The sequence below is a fragment of the Helicoverpa armigera genome, chromosome 5, assembly GCF_030705265.1.
Source record: "Helicoverpa armigera isolate CAAS_96S chromosome 5, ASM3070526v1, whole genome shotgun sequence".
NCBI classification, from domain to species: domain Eukaryota; kingdom Metazoa; phylum Arthropoda; class Insecta; order Lepidoptera; family Noctuidae; genus Helicoverpa; species Helicoverpa armigera.
The window spans coordinates 2,204,620-2,228,427 of record NC_087124.1 but is presented as its reverse complement, the minus strand read 5'-3'; the positions used below and the strand labels follow the sequence as shown (position 1 = coordinate 2,228,427).

At 39.1% G+C, this 23,808-nt stretch overlaps 2 protein-coding genes across 2 annotated transcripts in view; one reads left to right on the top strand and one right to left on the bottom strand.

Annotated features, from left to right (window-relative positions):
* LOC110376588 (diacylglycerol kinase eta) overlaps nt 1–20,460 on the bottom strand; it is a 161,553-nt gene extending 141,093 nt beyond the window's left edge. The window contains exons 1-2 of the mRNA XM_064034546.1: nt 20,160–20,460; nt 9,959–10,069 (exon numbers count right to left, since the gene is read on the bottom strand). Of these exons, the coding sequence (XP_063890616.1) occupies nt 9,959–10,069; nt 20,160–20,297 (249 nt within the window). The 5' untranslated portion in view covers nt 20,298–20,460. The remainder of the gene's footprint in view (nt 1–9,958; nt 10,070–20,159) is intronic.
* Nucleotides 20,461–20,831: 371 nt separating this feature from the next.
* On the top strand, nt 20,832–22,528 carry LOC110376594 (tubulin beta-4B chain). Its single transcript, XM_021335121.3, has 2 exons — nt 20,832–21,067; nt 21,172–22,528. The coding sequence occupies exons 1-2, from the start codon at nt 21,011–21,013 to the stop codon at nt 22,453–22,455; spliced, it is 1,341 nt and encodes a 446-aa protein (XP_021190796.1). The 5' UTR covers nt 20,832–21,010; the 3' UTR covers nt 22,456–22,528.
* Nucleotides 22,529–23,808: the final 1,280 nt, after the last annotated feature.

Here is a 23,808-nt window from a genome sequence, read left to right as displayed (position 1 = left end):
ATTGTGCAAGAGTTATCAAAATAAAAACCAGGTCAGTTTTACGAAGAAACACTCACACCACACACAAAACATTTAGAAAAGGCATACTTAACACGAAGATCACTTTTAAGGCATACTTTATTGCGAAATAGAATTTTTAAGATAGATTTTCATTAAAGATTTTTAGATTTATATATCGCACTGTTTTTCGATGCGACCGACATAGACCGAGCGTGTGTCCGTCGCAGCGCCGAAAGCGCGACTGGCGATGTCTAGGCGGGCGAGGCGCCGAGCAGTCTCGGGAAAGCAGGTGTACGCCACTGACATACACAATCGTGGATGAGCCAACATAAATAGGGATGACACTGCTGCTATCTCTTCTGCGCTCACTTTCGCAGCTCGTATAGGCGGAGATAGAAAGAGATAGCGATATAAAGCGTAGCTGTAGTACTCTAGCGTATCTAGTAAACGGTAGGCTTTTGTCTCCGCCCCGCTACGCGCTACGCCGCTACGGCGCTACGCGGCTACAGCCTGCGTATAAATATTTAAGTTGGGAGTGTATTTAAGCACAGTGAACAGGCATTATTTAGGTGCGAGGGTCAACATTATCACTTATTCAAGTGATGAGAATCATTATAGACTGCTTAGTTTATATGAGAAAGGTTTTAAGTACGTGAAAAGGTCAAAAACTAAACAAGTTTATTTTTAGGACCAACAAGGTGTGAAGTCAATTAGTTATAAATACATGCGTGACATTAGTCGCGTGAGGGTTATTCACAGTTTACCACCTTTAATTTTTGATTAGAATGACAGATGTTAGTTGAGCTGAAAAAGACGCCTTTTATAATTTACTAGCTGACCCGGCGAACTTCCTACCGCCTAATTATTGTAGGCATATTTAGTAAGTCACAAACACACGACACAATACTTTTTTAATTTTTTCCTTTTTCACCGTTTAGACTTACCATGGACTACGACAAATATTTTAAAACCAAAATCAGCTCAATCGGCCCAGCCGTTCTCGAGTTTTAATCAGACTAACGAACAACAATTCATTTTTATTTATATAGATAGATAGATAATAAATGATTTTTGTAATCATATGACATTCTTGAACCAACTCTCCATTTCACTTACCAAAACCTACTGACACAGTGACTCACAACACCTTTACTGCTCCGTACTTAAAACGGGAATTTCCGAACGTAGGCGATACCGTGGGCCGAAGCTAGTTTAACACAAATAAGCTCTAATTCTCGTATTCATCGAAATCAGAACGGAAATAGCGCTAAGTGGACCAAATAAGGTCAAATGTATGCACTAAGTTATCTCCAGACGGTCCCACTTCGTATGTAGGTGAACTGTTGAACTGTCACACTTGGCCACGGAGTAAGAAACGAGCGGAGATACCATAATGCATGTAGGTCTGACGCCTTCTTATAGGTCAAATTCGTACGCTGGGTATGAACAAAACGGGTTACTAGTGAACTAACGAGGCGTTCTTGTTCTTTGAAACATCTGTAAACGATATTTGGTGTTACAAAAGAAATGGTCGAGTCCAAAGAAGGCGTACAAGGACGAAAACAGTAACGTTCTTCGTCCCCCGCACACTCGCATTTTGGCGCGCTACTTTCATAGGTGATTTTCCGTTATGGTACCTCCGCTAATCATTTTGTTCTCCATGGACTTGACATTTTATATTTGTGAACTGAAACTAGAAAATCTATTTAGAGGTATCAGTTTGAATTTTTAGATTCATTGAAATAGTTTTCTATTTGGGTTTTCTTGAATGGCAGGTACGAGTCGCATTTTGTGGCAGCGGTTGAAAATAGGTTGGGATTCAATTTGTGAATATTTGAGAATGCTATAGGCCAATGACATTTTTGCCTTTTGAATCAGTTGTATTTTCAACAAGTTTTTTTTTTATATACTTCAATTTTTTTTTAAGAATCTTTATAAACGTGTAACAATCCTATTCAATGTAAAGTCACAGAGTTTTCTCTACGTATGGAAAACTGGCTAAACTTCGCATGTTTCTGTTTACATTGAAGTCATTATAAACAACCAGACGTATCAAATAATAATTGAATAATAAACATAATACCCAGTCTGACAAAGTTAGCGCCCCGCATCAATCATTATTCGTAAAGAATTAAGATTGATCGCCCGTTGACATCGCTTGTAAGCGAATAATCCCCAGCCATGGCCGATGACAGAATAATTATATTGTTATAATAACCCCCTTCGTCCGTTGCCTTACTCGAGAGTGGACGTGTGTTCGTTTTGCGCATAAATTCGTCAAGTGTTGTATATGCTACTATAGCCCGTAACCGTAAAGTGAAAGTGACCAGTTTAGCTTAAAGTTAAAGTTAAAAATATTAATTGTTTACGACCGATCGCGCGATCGCCGCAGTGCATGTGCACCGGAGCGATACCTCGCCGGACTAGCCCCGCCCACGCGCAGGAGCAGGACATTCACCATAATTGCTCTCCCGCTTGCGCGCGCGCCTAAGTGCTTCTTTACGCGCTAAGCTTACGCACTAATTATTCGCTGGCCCAGTGCTTATTGACGTGTGTGCAACCGATCTTTGGGCTGCGTACAATGCCGCGCGTTCAACGCTCGCCTACGACTTCGTCTTCGGTGAACACCAGTGTACTGCAAGCCAAGTCAGACTCGGATATACCTGCAGCGGTTTCGAATAGCCCGGTCAGTAATATCAACACTGCGTCGCGTCAGGGCAAACGCCCTTGCCCAGAATTCTCGCCTGCTAATGAACTTCAAGACATAAAACACGAAATAATACAAATGCTATCCTCGTGGAAGAGAGAACAAGAGGAGCGGCTTACAAACTTTATCAGCCAGCAAAATACCTCCCTTTCTAAGTTGGTTTCCGATATAGCAGATCTAAAACAACAGAATCTTGAGATCCAAAAATCAAACGGTGAAATAGAGAAAGCTATAACATTTATCACGGAGCAGTACGATGACATGATGAAGAAAATTGATAGTTTACAAAAAGAAAACCTACTTCATAAAGACCGTATTATACATTTGGAATATAAGATTCAGGACATCCAACAGCTTTCCCGGTCATCATGCGTCGAGATACGTAACGTGCCTGCCGTGGTGAATGAGTCAGTGTATGACCTAGCCACGATTATCAGCAAAGTTGGTGCAGCAGTCGATATGACTCTCAATCATACCGAGCTACGAGATGCGTACCGCTTACCCGGAAAACCAGGAACCATCAGACCTATTGTTGCAGAGTTTGTAAATGTTCAGGTCAAAAACAAGCTGATCACGAGTGTACGTAACTTTAATAAAACCCATCCGAACGATGATCGCCTTAATACTAAATGCATTGGCTTACCTGGAGATCGACGCCCAGTATATGTTGCCGAATATCTTCCTGCTACTTCCAGAAAACTGTTCTACGAGGCAAGAGAATTTGCGAAACAAAAATTGTACAAGTTTTGCTGGACGGCGAATGGCAACATTTTCTTACGGAAATCTGAAGGATCCAAACAAATACTTGTCAGATCTACGGAAACTCTGCGGAATCTACAATTGGATATAAAGCAGTGACTAATTTATAGCTTAATTCTGTTATCCACTAACCATTACTATATTTGTCTAAAAGTTACTCATACTCATCTATCAAAACGTAAGTGCTTATTTCATTATAAAATCTATATAAACTGTATTAATAATCATAACCTGTTGCTCACATCTCTTGTATTATCATGTATAACAATAATATCAATGAACCAAACAACTTTCCAACATAATTCACACTCGCATCTTTTTACACTAATTGAACCTCAGTCCCCAGTACGAGTACATACTGTTACTGCAACTTTTGCAGAAACAATTTGCTATACTTATATTTCAATTAAAACTACATATCCGTATCGAATTTGCCAAGTCTATGTGAATAGCCTGTGGCACTACTCATTGCGTCATATGTATACTAATACACCACACAAAGTCTTCTGATGGCTAATGTTACACAAGTTATTGATGACATTGATCGCACCGCCTTTACAATGAGTCTTAAACTTTCTTCTGTTGATGACTGTAAGATGCACTTGGGGGGTGACGCAGGAGGTCAATACTCGGTTGTGGTCCAAAATATACGAAGCATCAATAAGAATTTTGACAATTTTTCTGTTCTTTTGAGTCGGCTGAATTTTTCGCCAGACATAATTGTTTTGACTGAATGTTGGCTTGATGACACATGCACCTGCTTTGAAATTAATAACTATGATTATCACTGTTCCAAAAACTATCTAAACCAAAATGATGGAATAGTCGTATATACAAAAACTACTCTGCAAGCCTCTGTGGTGGAACCATCCTTTAAAGACTCGAACTGTTTGATTGTCAATATCAGAGATGAACTATCGCTCATTGCTATATACAGGTCTCCATCTTTCTATAACATAAATAACTTTTGCGAATCATTAACAAAGCTCATGGAGACTTCTAAGGCTACGACATGTGCGATTGTAGGGGATCTGAACATTGACATTAAACCAGATTGTACTGACCGTCGCGCCACCGAGTACCTGGACTTAACCGGCCACTATGGGTATTTTCCAGGACACACTTTGCCTACGAGAGGTGATAACTGCCTAGATCATGTTATGCTAAAAACGCAAAAGTCAGCTACCGTTATAGTATGTGACACGGGCATAACAGATCACGAGACAGTTATCCTAGGCATTCAAAATGAATTGGCTAGGACCAGAGTAGAAAAACGACACATGCGCATTGACTACATAAAATTAAAAACCGATATTGAAAACTTGTCTTGGGAATGGCTTAGTGAGCAGAAAGATGTCACAACGGCATTCCAAATGTTTGTCGACATCCTCTCAGCCAAAATTAAACAACACACCACTAACCGCGTTTGCCATAGCTCAGAGGTTATTATCAAGCCATGGATTACTAAAAGCCTTTTAAAGTGTATAAGACGACGAGACTTAATGCACATTAATGCAAAGAAAAAAGAAAATCGTGATAATCTAGTCATTCAACATGAATATAAGAAGTATCGAAATCACTGTAACAATTTATTAAAAAATCTAAAACAAGAACATGACCGTAAACTGCTTATGGAAACTAAAGGAGACTGTAAAAAGCTATGGCACGAAGTTAAAAAGATATGTAATATTAAAAATAAAAAATCTGAAAAGTCTGAGCTTTTGACATGTAGTGAAAACCCTGAGACCACTTTAAATAATGTTAACAATTATTTCTCAACTGTTGGACAAAACCTTGCTGCTAAAACACTCAGTCTATTGGGCTTAACTGAAGATGAATTAGCACGACATAACGAGCAGTACAGCACCGTTAACCCTGACACTAACTCTTTCTTCCTTGCTCCGACTGATGAAAAAGAAATACTTAATATTATTTCTTATCTCAAAAAGACGTCAGCTACAGGTTATGATGGCATTAATAATACTTTCCTAAAGCAGTGTGCACATTCCTTGGTCAGCCCAATTGCATATCTATGCAACTTAAGTCTTATTACAGGCAAAGTACCTGACTGCGTAAAGATTGCAAATATATGTCCGATATTTAAAAATGGCGATCCCAAGGTCCCTGCAAACTATCGCCCGATTTCTTTACTAACGGCTCTCTCAAAAATTCTTGAGAAAGTCGTGAACAAGCGACTACTCGGTTACCTAGAGAAAAATAAATTAATTTCGGACAGTCAATATGGGTTTAGGGTAGGCAAGTCCACGGAGGACGCAGTAACTGACTTAGCCGATTTCGTTTCCCTAAAACTTGGGAAAGGGCAGGCATGTACTGGCATCTTCCTGGATATCGCCAAGGCATTTGATACGATTTCAAGGAAACTTCTGATTAAAAAAATGTCTTTTTTGGGAGTTCGTGGCATTGCTCTGGACTGGTTTACCTCGTACCTCGATAATAGAATTCAGAAAGTCATTTTCGGGGAATATGCAAGTGACACAACCACGGTGAACTTTGGTGTACCGCAAGGAAGTGTGTTGGGCCCCACCCTTTTCATTATATATATAAACGGACTATGCGCCTTGAAAATACCACAAGCCAGAATCTTTACTTATGCGGATGATACCGCAATTGTATTTTATGGGGAAACATGGGATGAGGTTCAGCACTGTGTTGAAAACGGTATTAAAACTGTTTCGAACTGGCTACAACATAATCTCCTAACTCTAAACGTAGACAAAACGAAAGCAATACACTTTGCCGTCTCCAAACGCACGTCCCCTCACAGTGTTACCTCTATACGGCTGCACTCCTGCTCCAGTTTAGACAATTGTAGTTGCCCACGCATAGAACAGACAGATTCGATTAAATATCTTGGAGTGGTTGTAGATAATCGTTTGTCCTGGTCTAAACAATTGAGTGCCTTAAGGAATAGGGTTCGAAAGATGCTCCGTATTTTTAAACTACTGGGTAGGATTGCAGATGACTCAGTTCTAAAGATGGTGTACTACTCCCTCTGTCAATCTGTCCTAAACTACTGCATAACAGCATGGGGCGCAGCAGGCAAAACCTCATTTATTAAGGTAGAAAGAGCTCAGCGAGCTCTACTCAAAGTTGCCTATAGACGACCCTTTCGATACCCCACTAACACACTATACACTGAAGTGGGAGTTCTAAGAGTCAGACAGCTTTACATCTTATCTGTTACTCTAAGATTTCACAAGACCTCCCCTAATACTTGTATTAGGTCAAGTAGAAGGGTATATTGGGAAAAGATTCGTTGCCACAAGACCATAGGTAGAAGTTCTTTCGGTTTTATGGGACCACACATCTATAAAAAACTAAATGATCGACACAATATTCTGCAGCTAACACCATCTAAATGCAAATCTGTGGTCACGAAATGGCTTCTTACATTGGACTATGACATGACGGAAGACTTTATAGGCACATAGTTACACTATTTGATATATATACATCAATTATTCATATTCATATTGCACAAATTAATTACACTATATTTATGTATTTATAAAATTTGTATTAACCTATATATAAGCAACATTCTTTCAAGACCCAACTGCAAGCCTTACTGTTTTTGTTTCTGTTTCTTTTTTATATGTGATTTATTGTAACGGATGAGCATATGATTTGTGTATTAATGTACCTATAGTATGAAATCCTGTCTCCTCTTTAGTACCTCAAAATCTGTACATGAATTGTAAAAGTGACAACGAATGAGCCTGGAACTTACGACACAGGGAATCCTAGTGTAAGTTTCAGGAATCAAAACAATTGCTTGTAATTTTTAAACAATAAATTATTCTTATTCTTTCTTATTCTTATAACCTACGTAAACACAGCTGTAAAAAAACATTTTTGGGGTCATGTCACTAAGGGTGAAAAGGACCAAAATGTTGATATTGAAGGACCAAGTTTGAGGACTCTTGATTTCTCTTTGCTACATGGTATACAAAATACGCATAAAATATGTTTAAAAATAACATAGAAGTTTAATCCAGTTTTAACTAAAACCTGTATCCCACGGTTCAGCCATTTAAGAGCTAAGGTATCACTAACGGCCCGTTCACACATGGGAGTCCGTTTTAGTGGTACGTTTTTAACGGATACGTCATAAATTTATGCGCTGTTCACACATAGGCACTGTATAACGTTCAACGAATCCGTCATTACTGGATGCGATGTGTGAACAGAAAACTCGCAGTATACCGCCGCTATTCTACAAGGATGGACGCTGTCGTGTTGTATTGGTACTATCGTCGGAGAAAGAACATTCGACGTTATTAGCAGCATCCACTTATGGCCCAAAGATCTAGAGAGGGTGCTTACAGTTTGATTAAAACAAAACCTGTCGTGTCGCATCACTCCCCCTCCTACACCCCGCACACTCCGCCCGCCACGCACATCTATCCGTTAAAATTCTACGTATCCGTATATTTTTACTGTTCCGTCGTCCAGTATTCGATGACAAAACGGAATGTATTTTTTTTACGGAACGATATTTTTTACTGTATACAGAATACTGTGCCATGTGTGAAGTCACTCATACAACTACATACGCCATCGACGAAAAAAAAAACGTACACGATAAAACGGAACAGTAAAACGGAGACATGTGTGAACCGGCCGTTATAGACAGACAAACATAGCGGTTAAACTCATAACACCGCTATTTTTACGTCGATGGCTAAAAATTACTACTACGAAAAGTTTTATGACATAAAATCGATGAAACCATAGTGACATACACTATGGCTACAATTCAAACACAAATGCATATTTCAACGAAACCCATTAGTTGAGCGAACAACGCTACCATACATTTCATTATTTACCACATACGTTGTTTTTTCTTTTCAATATATTGATCAATCTATTTTTTATTCACAATTAAAAAAATCGTCTTAAGTAATGTTGACTACGGCGTAGTAAAGCGTAGCGCGTAGCAACAAGGGCTACGCGGTAAAGCCTACGTGCTACGACCAAGTGTCTCCACGCTTACTCATCTTTCGAATTATTTAGCTGGTATATAAAACCAGATAATATATAAAGCTTTATAAATAAAAATCTCATTATAAATCTAATTGAACGCACGCGTTATCCCGCCACAGCATCCTAGCAGCGAGATGTTCCACTTACGTCAATCTCGGAAATTACTACGGCGGCCATCTTGAAAAGTTTCTATATTACAATATTTTGTCGTTGACTATAGAAAAACCATATCTAGATACTAATACGTAAAAAGTGAAAGTTTGTTTGTTTGAAGACATACATAAATGCAATAATAAATTCATCTAAAACTTCGAAACCATTTTTGAGGGTTCATTTTTTTCCTATATAAAATTTTATCGAAATTGACTCAGCCATATTAACCATTTAGCTATTACCGTATATAAATACTATCTTAATGTGTTATTTAACCATGCGAATCTAAAGACCGAATAAAATAAGGTTGACAAAGAATTTCGTGCGTAGGCGAGTGACACAGCGGGGCACACCTAGTTATAAAGTATACCTGTATATTTATGTAAAACGAATTCTCCATTATATTATGGTAATAATGTATTGTATGAGGAAATTGGTTTGAACAACGAAACAAAATATGTGATAGGGAATATAAGAAAAAATAAGCATCTTTTGCTATACTTTTTAGTTCGTGGCTTTGACTATATTTTAGTAGGTACATATTATTTTAACAATGGCAATGGCAATGGTTGCAATGGGCAGGCCATATTGCTCGCAGAGCAGATGGCCGATGGGGTTGAAAAGTGCTGGAGTGGAGACCACGGACTAGCAAGCGCAGCGTAGGACGTCCACCAACGAGGTGGCCAGACGACCTTATAAAAGTTGCCCGAAGACGCTGGATGCAGGTCGCCTCCAACAGGTATCTGTGGAGATCTAAGAGGGAGGTCTATGTTCAGCAGTGGACGTCCTATGTTGAGGTGATGATGATGATATTATTATTTTAATAAAATTAAGTCAAGAAAATATGATATGCGATATCGAATGTACTAGATTTTTTTGTCACGTCTAAGTTAGAATACAATAACAAGTCTTTGTTGGATGATACATACATAGTTACGCACACAAAAGTGGTGACATGAAGTAAACATGTCACATTTTCTAGCAAAAGAAAAACAACTACTCTCTAAAATAAACTTAATACAACATCTATTTAAAATCATTTTTGTGCTGCATTATGACGCACACAAACTATTCTTCTGGTCTACTACTCGCACTAACAAACATTAACAAATTGCCTGCGAACATTCCTAATATGTCCGTGAAACTCCAACCTTTGTGCGCGAACATACACTAACATTTTTTATTAAGACACACGTGCGCGTACATAAAATAAGTAAATACGTTCGGTATATGTAAAATACCAACGAGGTAGGTATCCACATATTTGTTTTAAACGTCGGGCTAAAAACATTTTTTCAAAATAATAGCAAACTTATAGCTACCACTGACCTCTTTCTCCTTGGCATAGTAGAGCGTGCGCCCGCGCAGCCTGAAGTACCGGCGCTGCCATCGCTGGAAGCTGCGCGTCTGCTTCATCAGGTAACCCTCCTTGACCACCGGCTAGTGACAGACAAACATACTGGCGTTACTTTGTGAAACAGGGGAAAGGATTATTAATTACAGATAAGGTACATGTGATGAAGGGCAACTCAGAAATAGATATACGGTGCAGAATCGCGTCTTCATGTTTGGTCCCGTAATGGTAACGTCTTAATATGGTGCAACGTTTTTACTTACATTTAGTCGTTTAGGGTTAATTCTTTATTACAAACAAATATTGCCTTTGTAAAACATCTTTTTGGCGTAAATGACATTTATAAAGCCACTTCTTGCCTTTAGGGAACCAGGTAGGTTCGGCAATGAATTTCCTAGGATATTAGTAATGGACATCAGAGATGATGTTGACAATTCCCGAAGTAAGTCTCAGTTTCTAAGAACTGGTACTGAGAATATCCCTAAAACATGGAAATCCAAACATTATATTCAGCAAACTACTTGCATTTTCCCAAATAAAGTGCTTTTAAAAATACCACTCAAAATACCGTAGCTAAGCATACTAACAAAGGTACTAAACAAATGAACTTAAAACAGATTTCAGCAGCGCTGTCTCACGGGATCATCCCGATTGGCGTTAAAGCGCTTAACGTCAACCGCTCAGGCAGATACCAGAGAGAATATTTTGACGTTTCACGTGAACATGTCGTTAGTAAGGCTATGGGTTTTAGGAAAAATAATGAGTGTGATAAAAGTGATGATGTGTGACGTGTTATTAGTTATTATGTACAGCTTTTTTAAGTGTAGTATAACTGCAAAAAATGCCTACAAATGGTGATTAAATACCATAATTCATTTTTTATAGCTACCGAATCGCTGTCATAATTGGAATTGGAATACTAGAATTTAAACTGTTTTTATATAGATGTTTTTAAACAAAAATGGTAAATTCCGTTATGTTGCTACATATATTAATTTACTAATTCGTCACTTCTTCATATTTACCTAAATTTATTTCAATGCTAGTAAATAAAATTGAATTTACATTTCCTCCTCGAAAGTCCAGACGACGTCTTAATACCACGTGAACTTAACCGTGCGGAAAACTTAGCTAGACATGCGGAATTAAAAAGAAAAATGGCGGACTCTGTTTGTGACACTTCAGTATTAATAACGCTTTTATATTGATATTTTTTGTCCAGCGATAGGTAGTTTAACGTTTTTTATGGGAAATCATCAAATGACCCTCCCGGGTGCAGCGTGAGGGACTGTCAGACTCTTAACTTAACCCACCATGTTGCTTCTTAAGTCTTTTATGTACCAGGGCCGCTTTAACTCTTTCGAACAATCTCGCAGCCCCGGTCGAAAAACTTAATGACATAAGAATATGAGTATAATATAGATTAGCTGTTAATTGGAACTATAATTCAGGATTTGTCTTCATCCGTCGTGCTGGCATATAAAAATGTACTTTAAAAACAATTTATAATATCATCATTTCCTTTATTTAATAACCATAAAATAAAAAACCGTGAGTCGGTGCGACAGAACTACGTATACTTTGTACCTACCGACGAATAAAGAAAACGTAAATAGCAAATTGCATAAAATAAAAATGCACCGAGCACAGTGCGAAATACAATTTTATTTGCGCCATAACTTCAATATGGAGTTCCTCTAATTTTATATTTACCGCGCATAAAATATAGCATCAAAGTTCGATTCATGGAATCGGTCCTTTGATATTTTCGATACGAATCATTTTGTAGAGAAATACTTATTCCTTCTAAATTGTCGATATTTGCCATTTTAAGCTTAAAATTACAGAAAAAAATTGGTATGTTAAAAAAATAGAATCTAGTGTATCACTTGTATCAGGTTAAAATAATAAGCGGTTCGTCTTTTTACTCATGGAATATACATATATACAAAGTGTCCTCGAACGAAAAGGATTCAAGGCTAAGAGCTGTCAACGAACTCGTTATATTTACCTGATACATAAAAGAAAGACGATTCTTAATTATTCTTAACAACGTAAAAACTAAAAAATTAAATAAAACTACTTCAAAATTCCGTCACTATCCGGCCCTTTTCCCTCTTATTAAGCGCTCAATTATTCACAAACCTTTCGCCTAAACAAATAAAACTCACGTTCGGAATAAGAAAGTCCTCTTGAAGGTTACTCGTACCGTTTTTAATCTTAACACAAAGGACACGAATACTTAATTAGCTTCACAGAAAGTTGACGATAGAATCAAGTCCATGGAGAACAAAATGACTAAGTACTGGAGATGCCATAACGAAACATCTCCTAAGTAGCGCGCCGAAATGCGAATGTGCGGGGGACGAGGAACGTTACTGCGTCCGCCGTTATACCTGTGGTTATACGCCTTCTTCGGGTCCTAGCGTTTTTCGTAATACAAAAAATCGTTGACAGATCTCTCAAAGAACCCAAACGCCTCGTTAGTTCACTCGTAACTGGTCACTTTGGTCATGCCCACCGAATTTGACCTACAAGAAGGCGCCTGACTTACCTGCATTATGGCATCTCCGCTCATCATTCCTTACTCCGTAATCATGTCTAACACTTTGAGGACATTGAAAGCTAAGGCGTTTGTAAACGGAGAATTCGCGACGCCTATAATTTATGTTGTTGTAACTTTGAGCTTTCTATACTGAGGATTTAAAGGTAAACAAGGTAAATGAAGTTTTAAGAGAATTATTATAATTAGTTGGTTATAATTATATCGAGCAAAGTGGGCCGTGCTGACAATATAAGCGTGTCTGAGTGCGCACACATAGGTATTTAGGTAATCCATATTTCCACACTCTCAAAGTCCTTTATTGAAAAATCGGGGGATTCCTGTGTACAGTCAACTGCAGGTCAGAGGTAACAGTTTTATAGGAAAGTCGTACTTATTACTATTGAGTTAAGGTGCATGACAGTTACCACTGATGTGCAGTCTACTGTACCTATTGAGTTCAGAAAACGATCTACCTATAAGGCGACCAGGCCATAGCAAGACTGAAGAAATACAAAAGTGTTCTAAATAGGTACTTCATTTTTATTTATTCCACGAAATAAAATCATTTTTAAACGGCTGTTACGTCGTAACAATAAAACATTTTAAAATTAAAATTAATAAAACGGGTACAAAGGGCCGCGGTGCCACAATAATTTCTATTCCGACCATAATTCATTTGAAAGCGTAGAATTTTTGCCGCTTAATTAATAAACGAGGAATAAAACCTTCGTGGTGGCTAAATACCAACGTCTGGTCGGAACGAACCATTATAGTGTTTATTTTAATGAACGCGATTTTATTTGGGTTGTAGGAAATTACTAGCTATAAATGTAATAAAATAAGAAATTGGTTACGATTAGTTGATTATAATAACTTAGTAACAAAGAATTTGTTTTACAGCGTATTTTTCGCTCGATTAATTTTTAAGCCCTATACATCGTTAGCAACATCATTTGAATCGGTAGTTGTCGTGAAAATCGTGTAGTATAAAAGCGCCTGCAAAAAAATATTCAGGAGTGGTTTGGACTATGTATTTGCTACATAACGTATATCAACGGGGATGGATTTGTGCCACAATAAAACAAAAGAACTACAAAAATGCCTTTGATATGCAACTGCACAATAACAAATTGGATTCTTTAAAAAACCTATCTTTTCCACCACTACACAAATAACTACATTGGTAGCTTTTAAATCTCTTACGAAGAAAAAAAGTATTCCGTACTTGGTTTCATTTATACGCTAGTTTATTGTTCTGTTCTGTAAAAAACCTTTTGTCTAAAATGTACCACGTACAGTAAGAATGAAAAGTGTTCAAACAAAAGTAGTGGTTTTAATCGTCACTGCCTTGCTTGCAGTAATTAAACATTTTTTGTGCTCATAGTACAGTCTACTGTAGAGGAATATTACTTAGGTATAAATGTGCTACCTTGCATACTGTAAACTTATTTTCAGAATTTCTTCTATGGGCACGGCACTCATTATAATATTCTCTCTCCGTATGCATAGAAGAGTTTATAACGTCGTATGGGGTAATCTCTGGATCTTCTGATCTGATTTTAAAGTTCTCCTACCGAAGTAGAAATGCGGGTAAGCCCGTGGGAAAAACTAGTAGGATATAAATTGCACTTGTGCGCAGAAGTGGCTCGTTATTTTAATTTATGATTACGTGATGAGGAAACTTTGCACCCCTTTTAAAATTTTCCTAGAACACGGGAAGCTAAAATGCTATTATATAATTTAAAGCTTAATAACTAACCTAAGCTATATCACACAAAATTGCGCCGCTTGTTGCACCTAACATATTCGCAGTTGTGCACCTAACCGCGGCCGGGTCGTGCACCCACTCGAAACAACGGAGCAACATACAGCCCATTACATCGTGCTCGCGGTCACAAGTGCACTCAGCGCAACGAACAACGTTGTAGGAAATGTGCTCGAGTGTGTTCAACGTGTGACTACATTTGGGAATGCGGAAATAGTGTGTTGGGATTCTTTAAAGTTGTGCATTTTCTTCTGTTTTCATTTCTGTGGAAAAAAATGCTTGTATTAAAACAAAAGAAAGTTGTCGGAGCAAGTAGGTAGCAGAAGCATGAAAGTCTCTCAACCAGTCTATGGTATGACTAAATAAACTAGGGTATCGTGTTGGGTTGATATAAATGGCTTGTGTTTAAACACCACCCAAAAAAGTACCTATTTTACTACCAAAAAAATTCTAAACGGTTACCAAAATGGATAAATGGTCACCAAATAACGTTTCCAAAAATATTATTAACTAAAACCATTTTTTCGTATTATTGACTACTAAAAAAATATATGGACGCCTTTAAAATACACTTTAGACCAAATATTATATATTTTCACTACTTAGATCTTACCAATTATGTAATACCATGACTCCTAATTTGGTCATTTTTGTTAGACTAAAAAAGCTAACGATCACTAGAATATTTCCCAAATACCAATTAATACACTGGGGTTCCCAAACGTACGTCGCTTATTTATTGTTATATGAATTTGTGTGTAACTCAGTACGTTTAAAATGTAAGCACCCAACATGCAGCAAGCATGGCTTCTGTCACGGCTCCGGCGCTGCAGGGCTCCGGCGGTCCCATGCGAGCTTATCGTCGCAGATGGTCTTCACGCTCACCACCGCAGCTTCGGCTTGCTGGCCGGCTCGGCCGGCCAGCCTCAGCCGCGGCGGCGAGCCTCAAAACTACCTGCGCCTCATCTCGCAGGCCGCCTCGCCCCTCCGCGCCTACGCGGTTTTGAATTGCACTCTAGGGGTAGGGCAGACAAGACTACGTGGAGACGGTTTTGCAGCGATTCGTTTTCGTCACTCACTTTTTGGTAGTAATATTAATCTTTTAGTTGGATAGAATTTGGTGACCATTAATCCATTTTGGGAACCAAAAATAATATTTGTGCGAGATTTGCGATATTTCTGATGTTATTTATTTTTTTTTGGATCACAATATTATATACTTTAGTGCCCTTTTAATAAAGTCAATTTTTTTTTTTTGGAGTTGTTTATTTTATTTGGTGCCTCAGCTTAGAGTCTTAAAAATATTTTTGGTGACCGCCTAAATTATACCCGATATAAATAGACAGACAGTCGCTCCATGTACAAAACTCCACTCCCGACTTCCAGTCTAACTGGAAACCGACACCAATACAGTTGGAAAAGGTTGGTCAGAAAACAAAAGAACAATTTAATCTAGTACGAAATAAGATGAGGATGTCTGAGTCAGATTTCACAACTGCATTCTTCAACCATTTCAAAATGAGCTAGTCGAAAGGCCAAAGGGTATACGAGAATCTAATTATATCCATAAACTACCTTCCCCTTCAATCTCCCACATGGTTTCACATACGAGTGAGGTGCAACAATATCTAATACCGTCTATAGGAGATGCCACAACGACACCGCAAGCGTATGACGTCACTTAATGACATTCCGATCTGACTTCCACGGAACTATGGATATGAGCCTAGTTCCGTTTATGAGAGAAATAATTAGTATGGAAATTATGCTATGAGATTACTAGCGAGATTTTCCTTAGCAATCTATACTTATATTATAAAGAGGAAAACTTTGTTTGATTGTTTGGTTGTAATGGATAAACTCAAAAACTACTGGACCGATTTTAAATATTCTTTCACCATTTAGAAAGTATATTATCTGCGAGTAACATAGGCTATATTTTATCACGGTGCGGGCAGTAGCTCCCACGGGACGCGGGTGAAACCGCGGGAAAACTGCTAGTAGAATATACAGAGAATAAGAGTGTGTGTATTAAAAATCAGCATGTGTGTGACAGTAGCATTGTATGCAGTTCTTTGAGGTTTGAGAAGATATAAAAGAAAGCTAGGTCATCTTATTTGTTCACTTTCTCGATGTAAAAGTTGTCACAGTTGGTGTGTTTCCTGTAAAAGCTGTCTATGTGTCTAAATCTCTGTCTCTGTAAAAGCCATATTGTAAGTCATGTAAGCATAAATTTATAGTAACGATATTGGAGTATTTATTCACACTGGTGAATCTAATACATTTTCACCAACAATTCCTGAAATATGAGTAAAAGTCGTGGTGGCCTAGTGGGTAAAGGACCAACCTCAAGTACGAGGGCGCGGATTCGATCCCAGGTCAGGCAAGTACCAATGCAACTTTTCTAAGTTTGTATGTACTTTCTAAGTATATCTTAGACACCATTGGCTGTGTTTCGGATGGCACGTTAAACTGTAGGTCCCGGCTGTCATTGAACATCCTTGGCAGTCGTTACGGGTAGTCAGAAGCCAGTAAGTCTGACACCAGTCTAACCAAGGGGTATCGGGTTGCCCGGGTTATTGGGTTGAGGAGGTCAGATAGGCAGTCGCTTCTTGTAAAGCACTGGTACTCAGCTGAATCCGGTTAGACTGGAAGCCGACCCCAACATGATTGGGAAAAGGCTCGGAGGATGATGAGTAAAAGTGGACGTAAAACTTTACGCATATAATCCTCAAATAAGAACGAAGACATCGTGAACTCATTTTTATTTAATACCAAAATAAAAGAGCCTTGTTCAACGGAACATATACGTTATAGTAAATCAATTAATGTCACAACGCACTACTTCGCACTTTTGGACGAAAGCCAACGAGTACACGGATACGTAACACAACTTGCGTAGGTGTGTGTGTACGTGTAAATGTGTGTGTACGAGCGGTCATTGCTCTCGCGAATCGTAAAATAAGCATTAAACTTTAAGATTTTATTTAGTCTGTTCAATTTTTGTTTGGATTATGGGAGCTTAATTTTATGATGTATTTTACGTAATTTTAATGAGACCTAAATTGGGATGAATCTTTTCTTTCCTTTTACATCTAGCTTAAATCACTTATTTAGATTGTTTCTCATGTACCGAACTGACCAATAGCGAATTGACCAAATGTAGCCAATGACAGCAAAGAAAAAGGTTTAAGCATTTAGGTAGGACTTGGACAAACTGGGTGAAAATAAGACATCACAGCAATGAACAAAATGGCGATGCAATTTGACCCGTCCACAGTCCGTATCTCAGGTATAATTTGATTGCTACGGATAAAACGCATACTACGGAAATACTACTTCATCGTCCCCCCTTTTTCTGAAGCCCGTATTCCAATACCTACTCTATTCTCTTCAAGATAGAGTTGAAATTCCAATGCAGTACCAAACTCATTGTCACCACTTCAGATAGAAGATGGATAGTTCCTTTTTTTCTATTTTGTAATTAGATTTTCCGATGTGAATACGTAATTTTAATTGGATTGGGATTACTGATCTCTAATTGGAATACGATGGACTAAGCTTTTAAGTGGTTCTTCCTAGAAATGGTTCAGCGATTTTTGAATAGTAGTTTAAAAGGTTTTCACAAAATTAAGATATGACTACTGTCATACTAGTACGTGATTTTACAGGCAGGGTAAACTGAAAATTCCTAAACTTTCTATAAACGTAGATTGACGAGACCTGGATTATAGGATAGCTAGGATAGGATAACGAGAAACTGTTTTTTGTTTCCGTAGTTTAGTAGTTACCACGAAGATATAGGTACAAGGTAGGTATAGGTACCAGGTATGTACACATGTGGAAATCATATACTGTTATATCCTAACCGCAGTTTGTGGTGTCATAAAAGGTTATCGATCATCTACTAATTACTAAACTGGTGGTTTCTAGTTTAATTAATCAAGCGTAATTGAATACTGCCTCTATATACCTCCCCCGTATTATGAAGTAAGTATATTTGATAATTTGAAAAAGCACTTATGTAAATTGGTTTCACGTCCAAACCTATTCAGGCGAAGTTAATAGAATTTTTTGAAATAATATTACGTGTTCTTCCGTTCCCAAATAGAGCCACAAAAACTAAGACGGAAATTGGCACAAAAAAGTTGGGAAAATATCTCCTTTTCAATTAATTGTGAGCTCAAATAAGTAAGAGTAAAATGGAGTATTTTTTTTTGGTTGAAGATGATTTTTTAATGGAATTTATATTTTCGTATACTTACCTAATATAAAGATACGAATAAATTGATGACAAAATGAACTAAAAAAACAGGCTCTCTGTAGCTCTCTCTTAATATTACAAATGCAAAAATAACACTGTAAGTCCATCTGGTTTCATGCCTTAACTATTAAACCGATTGAAATGGAATTTAGTACATAGCTTGTCTAGAGGCTTAGAGAAGACATAGGCATTTTCGGAAAGTAGTTCCCTAGGAAACCACGGAGAACAGCTAGTATATAAAATAAAGGCCATATTGCTATGCTTTACATACAAACAGACCTCTTTACAAATGAGAATCGAACCAGGGATGTGTGTCATGGAAGGCACACAAAACCGGAACAGTCAAAAGATTGACAGCTACCGGACATCCGTGGCCGGACGCGGCAAAACGTAGGGTGCCCATAATGCTGACAGTTGAGAGACTGTACTGACAGCTGACATTTCTGACATGTGATAACGTAGTTTGTGTAAGATAGTAGATGTGGCATAGTAGTTTCGAAATTAGGTTACGTCTTGATACGTAAATGATAATATTTTGCCTTGAAACGCATCTTACAATAGGTAGATTTTTTTATATAATGAAACTTGTTTTCAGTACATGGGCTTCCTAACACCTCTTAGGTATAACTATTGACAAAACTGATGTACTAAAATTCAAGGCTTGCTCATTTTTGTACACCATTCAAAAACTACAAATTAACTAATTTAGTGGAACAACTCCATGGTAATTCGAGCCGGCGATAAATTGACCCTTTGCATACATAAATTGTAGGTACCTACATACGAAAACGCAATCCATTAGCAGATAAGTAGTTAGTTCGGTAAAACCGCGTTTATATGCAAATATTGGCAACCGCCACGGGTCGATACCATCAAATAAGGCCAACCAATAACTTAAATTATAAAGGTTGCCTATTATTTTAAAATAATGGACATTTCTCACATAAAATACACAAATGCTGCCATTTTAATACCATAATTGTACTACGTCTGTACCAAAATGAGCTAACACAATTTAATTAAATGAACAAAAGAAAAGCTTTTACTAGAAAAGCTCTCGGCAATCAGTCTTCCTAACTGAACAATATTTTACCGCCAAAATCCATGGCGCTCTTATTGGCTCAAGCGATTTATCATCGTGTCGAAAACTAACGCGGACAACAAAAATAGAACGCCCACTCAAACTTGTGAAGATATTTTGACGAAATATTAAATAAACTGGAGTAAAATATCAATTCCTTGTATTTAATAACAAATGCATTGTTTCAAGCATCGCTCAGTTCGTTGAACCACCTGTCGGAGTACGTAAAGAAGATCAATAAATAGGTATGAAGGATCAACTTTATCCTGGGGAAATCATTGTCACCGTACGCTCCCCTCGCTCCACGCTACGCCTCCCCAAATAGGTCAAACTCCACATCTCATTACTTGAGCACACAAAATTTAATACCGTCGCTAAACAAACATTATGACTTGAAAAATTGATCTTCGAAAATTGGGTCTGGGCACATGGAGCCCCCCTTCCCCGCTCGTTTGACAGTTGGCACGCCCAAGCCCAAACAACAGCTCCTTTAATGATTGTGTCAGTGGGATGGTACTCACTAGTCTCCCGACGCACTTGCTTGTTGATATCCTCCGCAGCAGCCTCTTCCTCTCCGTGTCATTGTCGCTGTCCGTGCTATCCTCACAATAACCTGGTTTTTTCTCTTCCGCGCTCGCATTCCCACCGGCCACTGACATCACTCCACGGGCGTTCGCACACCACACACACGGCACTCATTAAACACAACTACATCATACAGGATAAGCTAATAATTTACATTGTATAAACGATTCGCTACCTCGGTGACATTTCACGCGAGCGCCATGACAATAGTGACAGTACGCCGCCGCTGAAAACAAAACAACCCCACTGGACCGCTCGGGACATCTGACGGGGGAACGATGAACTTTTCGCTACGTCTTATGTATTCTCGTCAAAAGGACAGTTGACTGAAATATGTTTCAGTGTTTTGTTAGTTCGTGAAAATGTTATGAGATGGCAGTTAAGTCTTGTATTGTGAAAATTATGCTATTTATTCTTGGTGGGTAGTTAAGTAAATCTTTGAATATTTCAGGTGCGTTAATAGAAATGTTTAAACTTAGTATTGAAAAAGGCACTTTCTGATTATGGGAATCGCACCAGCAGTTACGTTTGTTTCATAAAAACTTTAAATAGCATGGTAATATTCTAGAATTTCATTTCAAAATTCTAGGACGTCAAAAATGCCATTTCTGATTTCACTTTTCTGAAATCCGACGTAAAATGCACACGGTGTAATTTTTGCGTAGAGATTTTTTTTACTTTTTTTATTAGTTTTTAAGCTAATGTTAAGCATCAATTTTTTGAACAAGTTTCGATAATTTTATACGATAAATTTACAAGTATTTTACCTGCACGATAAATTTCCAAGATGAGGGAGATCATTAACCTTCAGGTTGGTTCGTGCGGGAACCAGATTGGCGGAAAGGTGAGTTAATCTCTCCAGGTTCCACTGTAGATTGTTGTGATGGCGTTTCCAAGATATGGGTCCTTGTTTTTTACATTGTTTCTCAATAAAGCCTTTTTTCACAGTTCTGGGAGGTGATCTCTGACGAGCACGGGATCGACCCGAGCGGGTGCTACCACGGCGACTCTGATCTCCAACTAGAACGCATCAACGTGTACTACAATGAAGCGTCCGGCGGCAAGTACGTCCCCCGCACCATCCTGGTGGACCTCAAGCCTGCGACTATGGACGCCGTGCGCTCCGGCCCCTTCGGCTGCCTCTACAGGCCGGACAACTTCGTTTATGGACAAAACGGTGCCGCGAACAACTGGGCACGAGGCCATTACACCGAAGGTGTGGAGATCCTTGAGTCCTGCCTCGATGTAGTCCGCAGAGAAGCAGAGGGCTGCGATTGTTTGCAAGGCTTCCAAGTATCACACTCACTTGGCGGCGGCACTGGCTCCGGTCTCGGCACACTCCTTATCAACAGAATACGCGAAGAGTATCCCGACAGAATCATCCTGACATTCTCTGTATTTCCGAGTCCGAGAGTCTCGGACTGCGTAGTGGAGCCGTACAATACGACGTTGGCGGTGAACCAGCTGGTTGAGAACACCGACCACACGTTCTGTCTCGACAATGAAGCGCTGTACGACATCTGCTTCAGGACGTTGAAGCTCACCACACCAACGTATGGCGATTTAAACCATCTTATCTGTGCCACCATGTCCGGCATCACGACTTGCTTGCGCTTCCCGGGTCAGCTCAACGCGGACCTAAGAAAGCTCGCCGTAAACATGGTGCCGTTCCCACGGTTACACTTCTACACCCCCGGCTTCGCGCCGCTGACGTCACGGGGTGCCCAACAATACAGAGCGCTGACCGTACCCGAATTAACACTTCAAATGTTTGACGCTAAGAACATGATGGTCGCCTGCGACCCGAGACACGGCAGATACCTGACAGTGGCCACGATATTCAGAGGGCGAATGTCCATGAAGGAGGTCGATGAGCAACTTGTGAATATCCAGAACAAGAACAGCACATACTTCGTGGAGTGGATTCCTAATAACTGCAAGATTGCGGTGTGCGACATCCCGCCACGAGGGCTGAAGATGGCGTCGACTTTCATTGGCAACACAACAGCTATCCAGAGCATATTCAAGAGGATAGCGGAACAGTTCGTGGCCATGTTCAGGAGGAAAGCTTTCCTACACTGGTACACTGGTGAGGGTATGGACGAGATGGAGTTCACGGAAGCTGAGAGCAACATGAACGACCTAGTGTCCGAGTACCAACAGTACCAGGACGCGACAGCAGATGACGAAGGGGAGTTTGACGAAGAAGCGGAAGGAGAGGGTGTAGAATAGCAATTAAGATTTGGTTATGTGTTTGTGTATGTCCTTGTGTATGTCCCGAATAAAACAAAATCTATAATCATAACCTACTTGTTTCATTATAATAGAGCAGTTATTGAGATAAATAAGTATTGAATAGTAATTACGAGTACAATTAAGTAGTGAGCGAGTGCGTAGTTCCGATATTAAATATCACACAACGGCACACTCGCTTATAGCCGAGCTAAACAAATATCGGAACTACGCACTCGCTCCCCGCGTCTCGCTAACTCGTTTCTAGTTCTAGCTCTACTCGTTGCTCGTTAATCGTTGCCGGTGAGACAAGTGCCTTATGGGTCGATTACACCTAACGAGTACAGCGGCGAGTCAGTATCCTCGGCCGAGTGCTCAGTTGGTATAAACACTTTAACGAGTGCTCGGCCGAGTACTCGGTCGAAAAAAGAGGCGAGAGAGTCACTAGAATCCCAATTTGTTTACTAGGCCGAGTAGCTTATTTACTGACTCACCACTGTACTCGTTAGGTGTAATCGACCCATTAGAATTATATTTCGAGCATTCTTTTATGACAAAAGCAGTGCACAGCCAAAAATAAACCTTACTACAAACACTATGTACTTGATTTTCAACGTGTTAAGAATTTGCTCTTCTCTCCGAGCCGGTCTGTTTGAACGCACCCTTACAGCCCTTTCACACGGTAGTCCAGTTTTGCGGGACCGGCATTTTACTGTATCCTGCAAAACTGTACTACGTGTGAACACAGCGTCCGTTTTTGCAGGATTCCCGCTTTATACTGAACGAACGATCCAGTTTCAAATCGACGGGAACAGCATTTTGCAGGATCCTGCATGCGGTTTGCTCGTGTGAACACTAGCATATATTATCTTTTGCGATCAAACGGGATCCTGCAAAAAACGGTATCCTGTAAAAAACTGGACTGCCGTGTGAAAGGGCCGTTACGATGGCATCGATGTTCTAATGATAGTCACATCACATCATTACATTAGCGTTTATACCTACAGTGTATAAGCACTGTCGATGGTAGACAACGCAGACGCTACGATAAAGCAACAGCACATGACTTAATTGCCTACCTTTCAATAGACATTGCGTCTGCATAAGCACTGCCTTTAAGTTCATGATAGGGTACTAAACTGTTCCCATAGCAGCGTCATATAGTCATGTCATAGTATGAAATTCAGGAATGGGGCTCTAGGGACCAGTTGTTGCATGCATATTGTCGTTGATACACTACAACAACAGATTTTAAATCTTGCGACACAAGTCACATCAGTATGGATGTATAAATACTACGTTACTTTCAGGCGATTTGCAGTGGAATTTTCGTTACGACACGAACCATCTTGT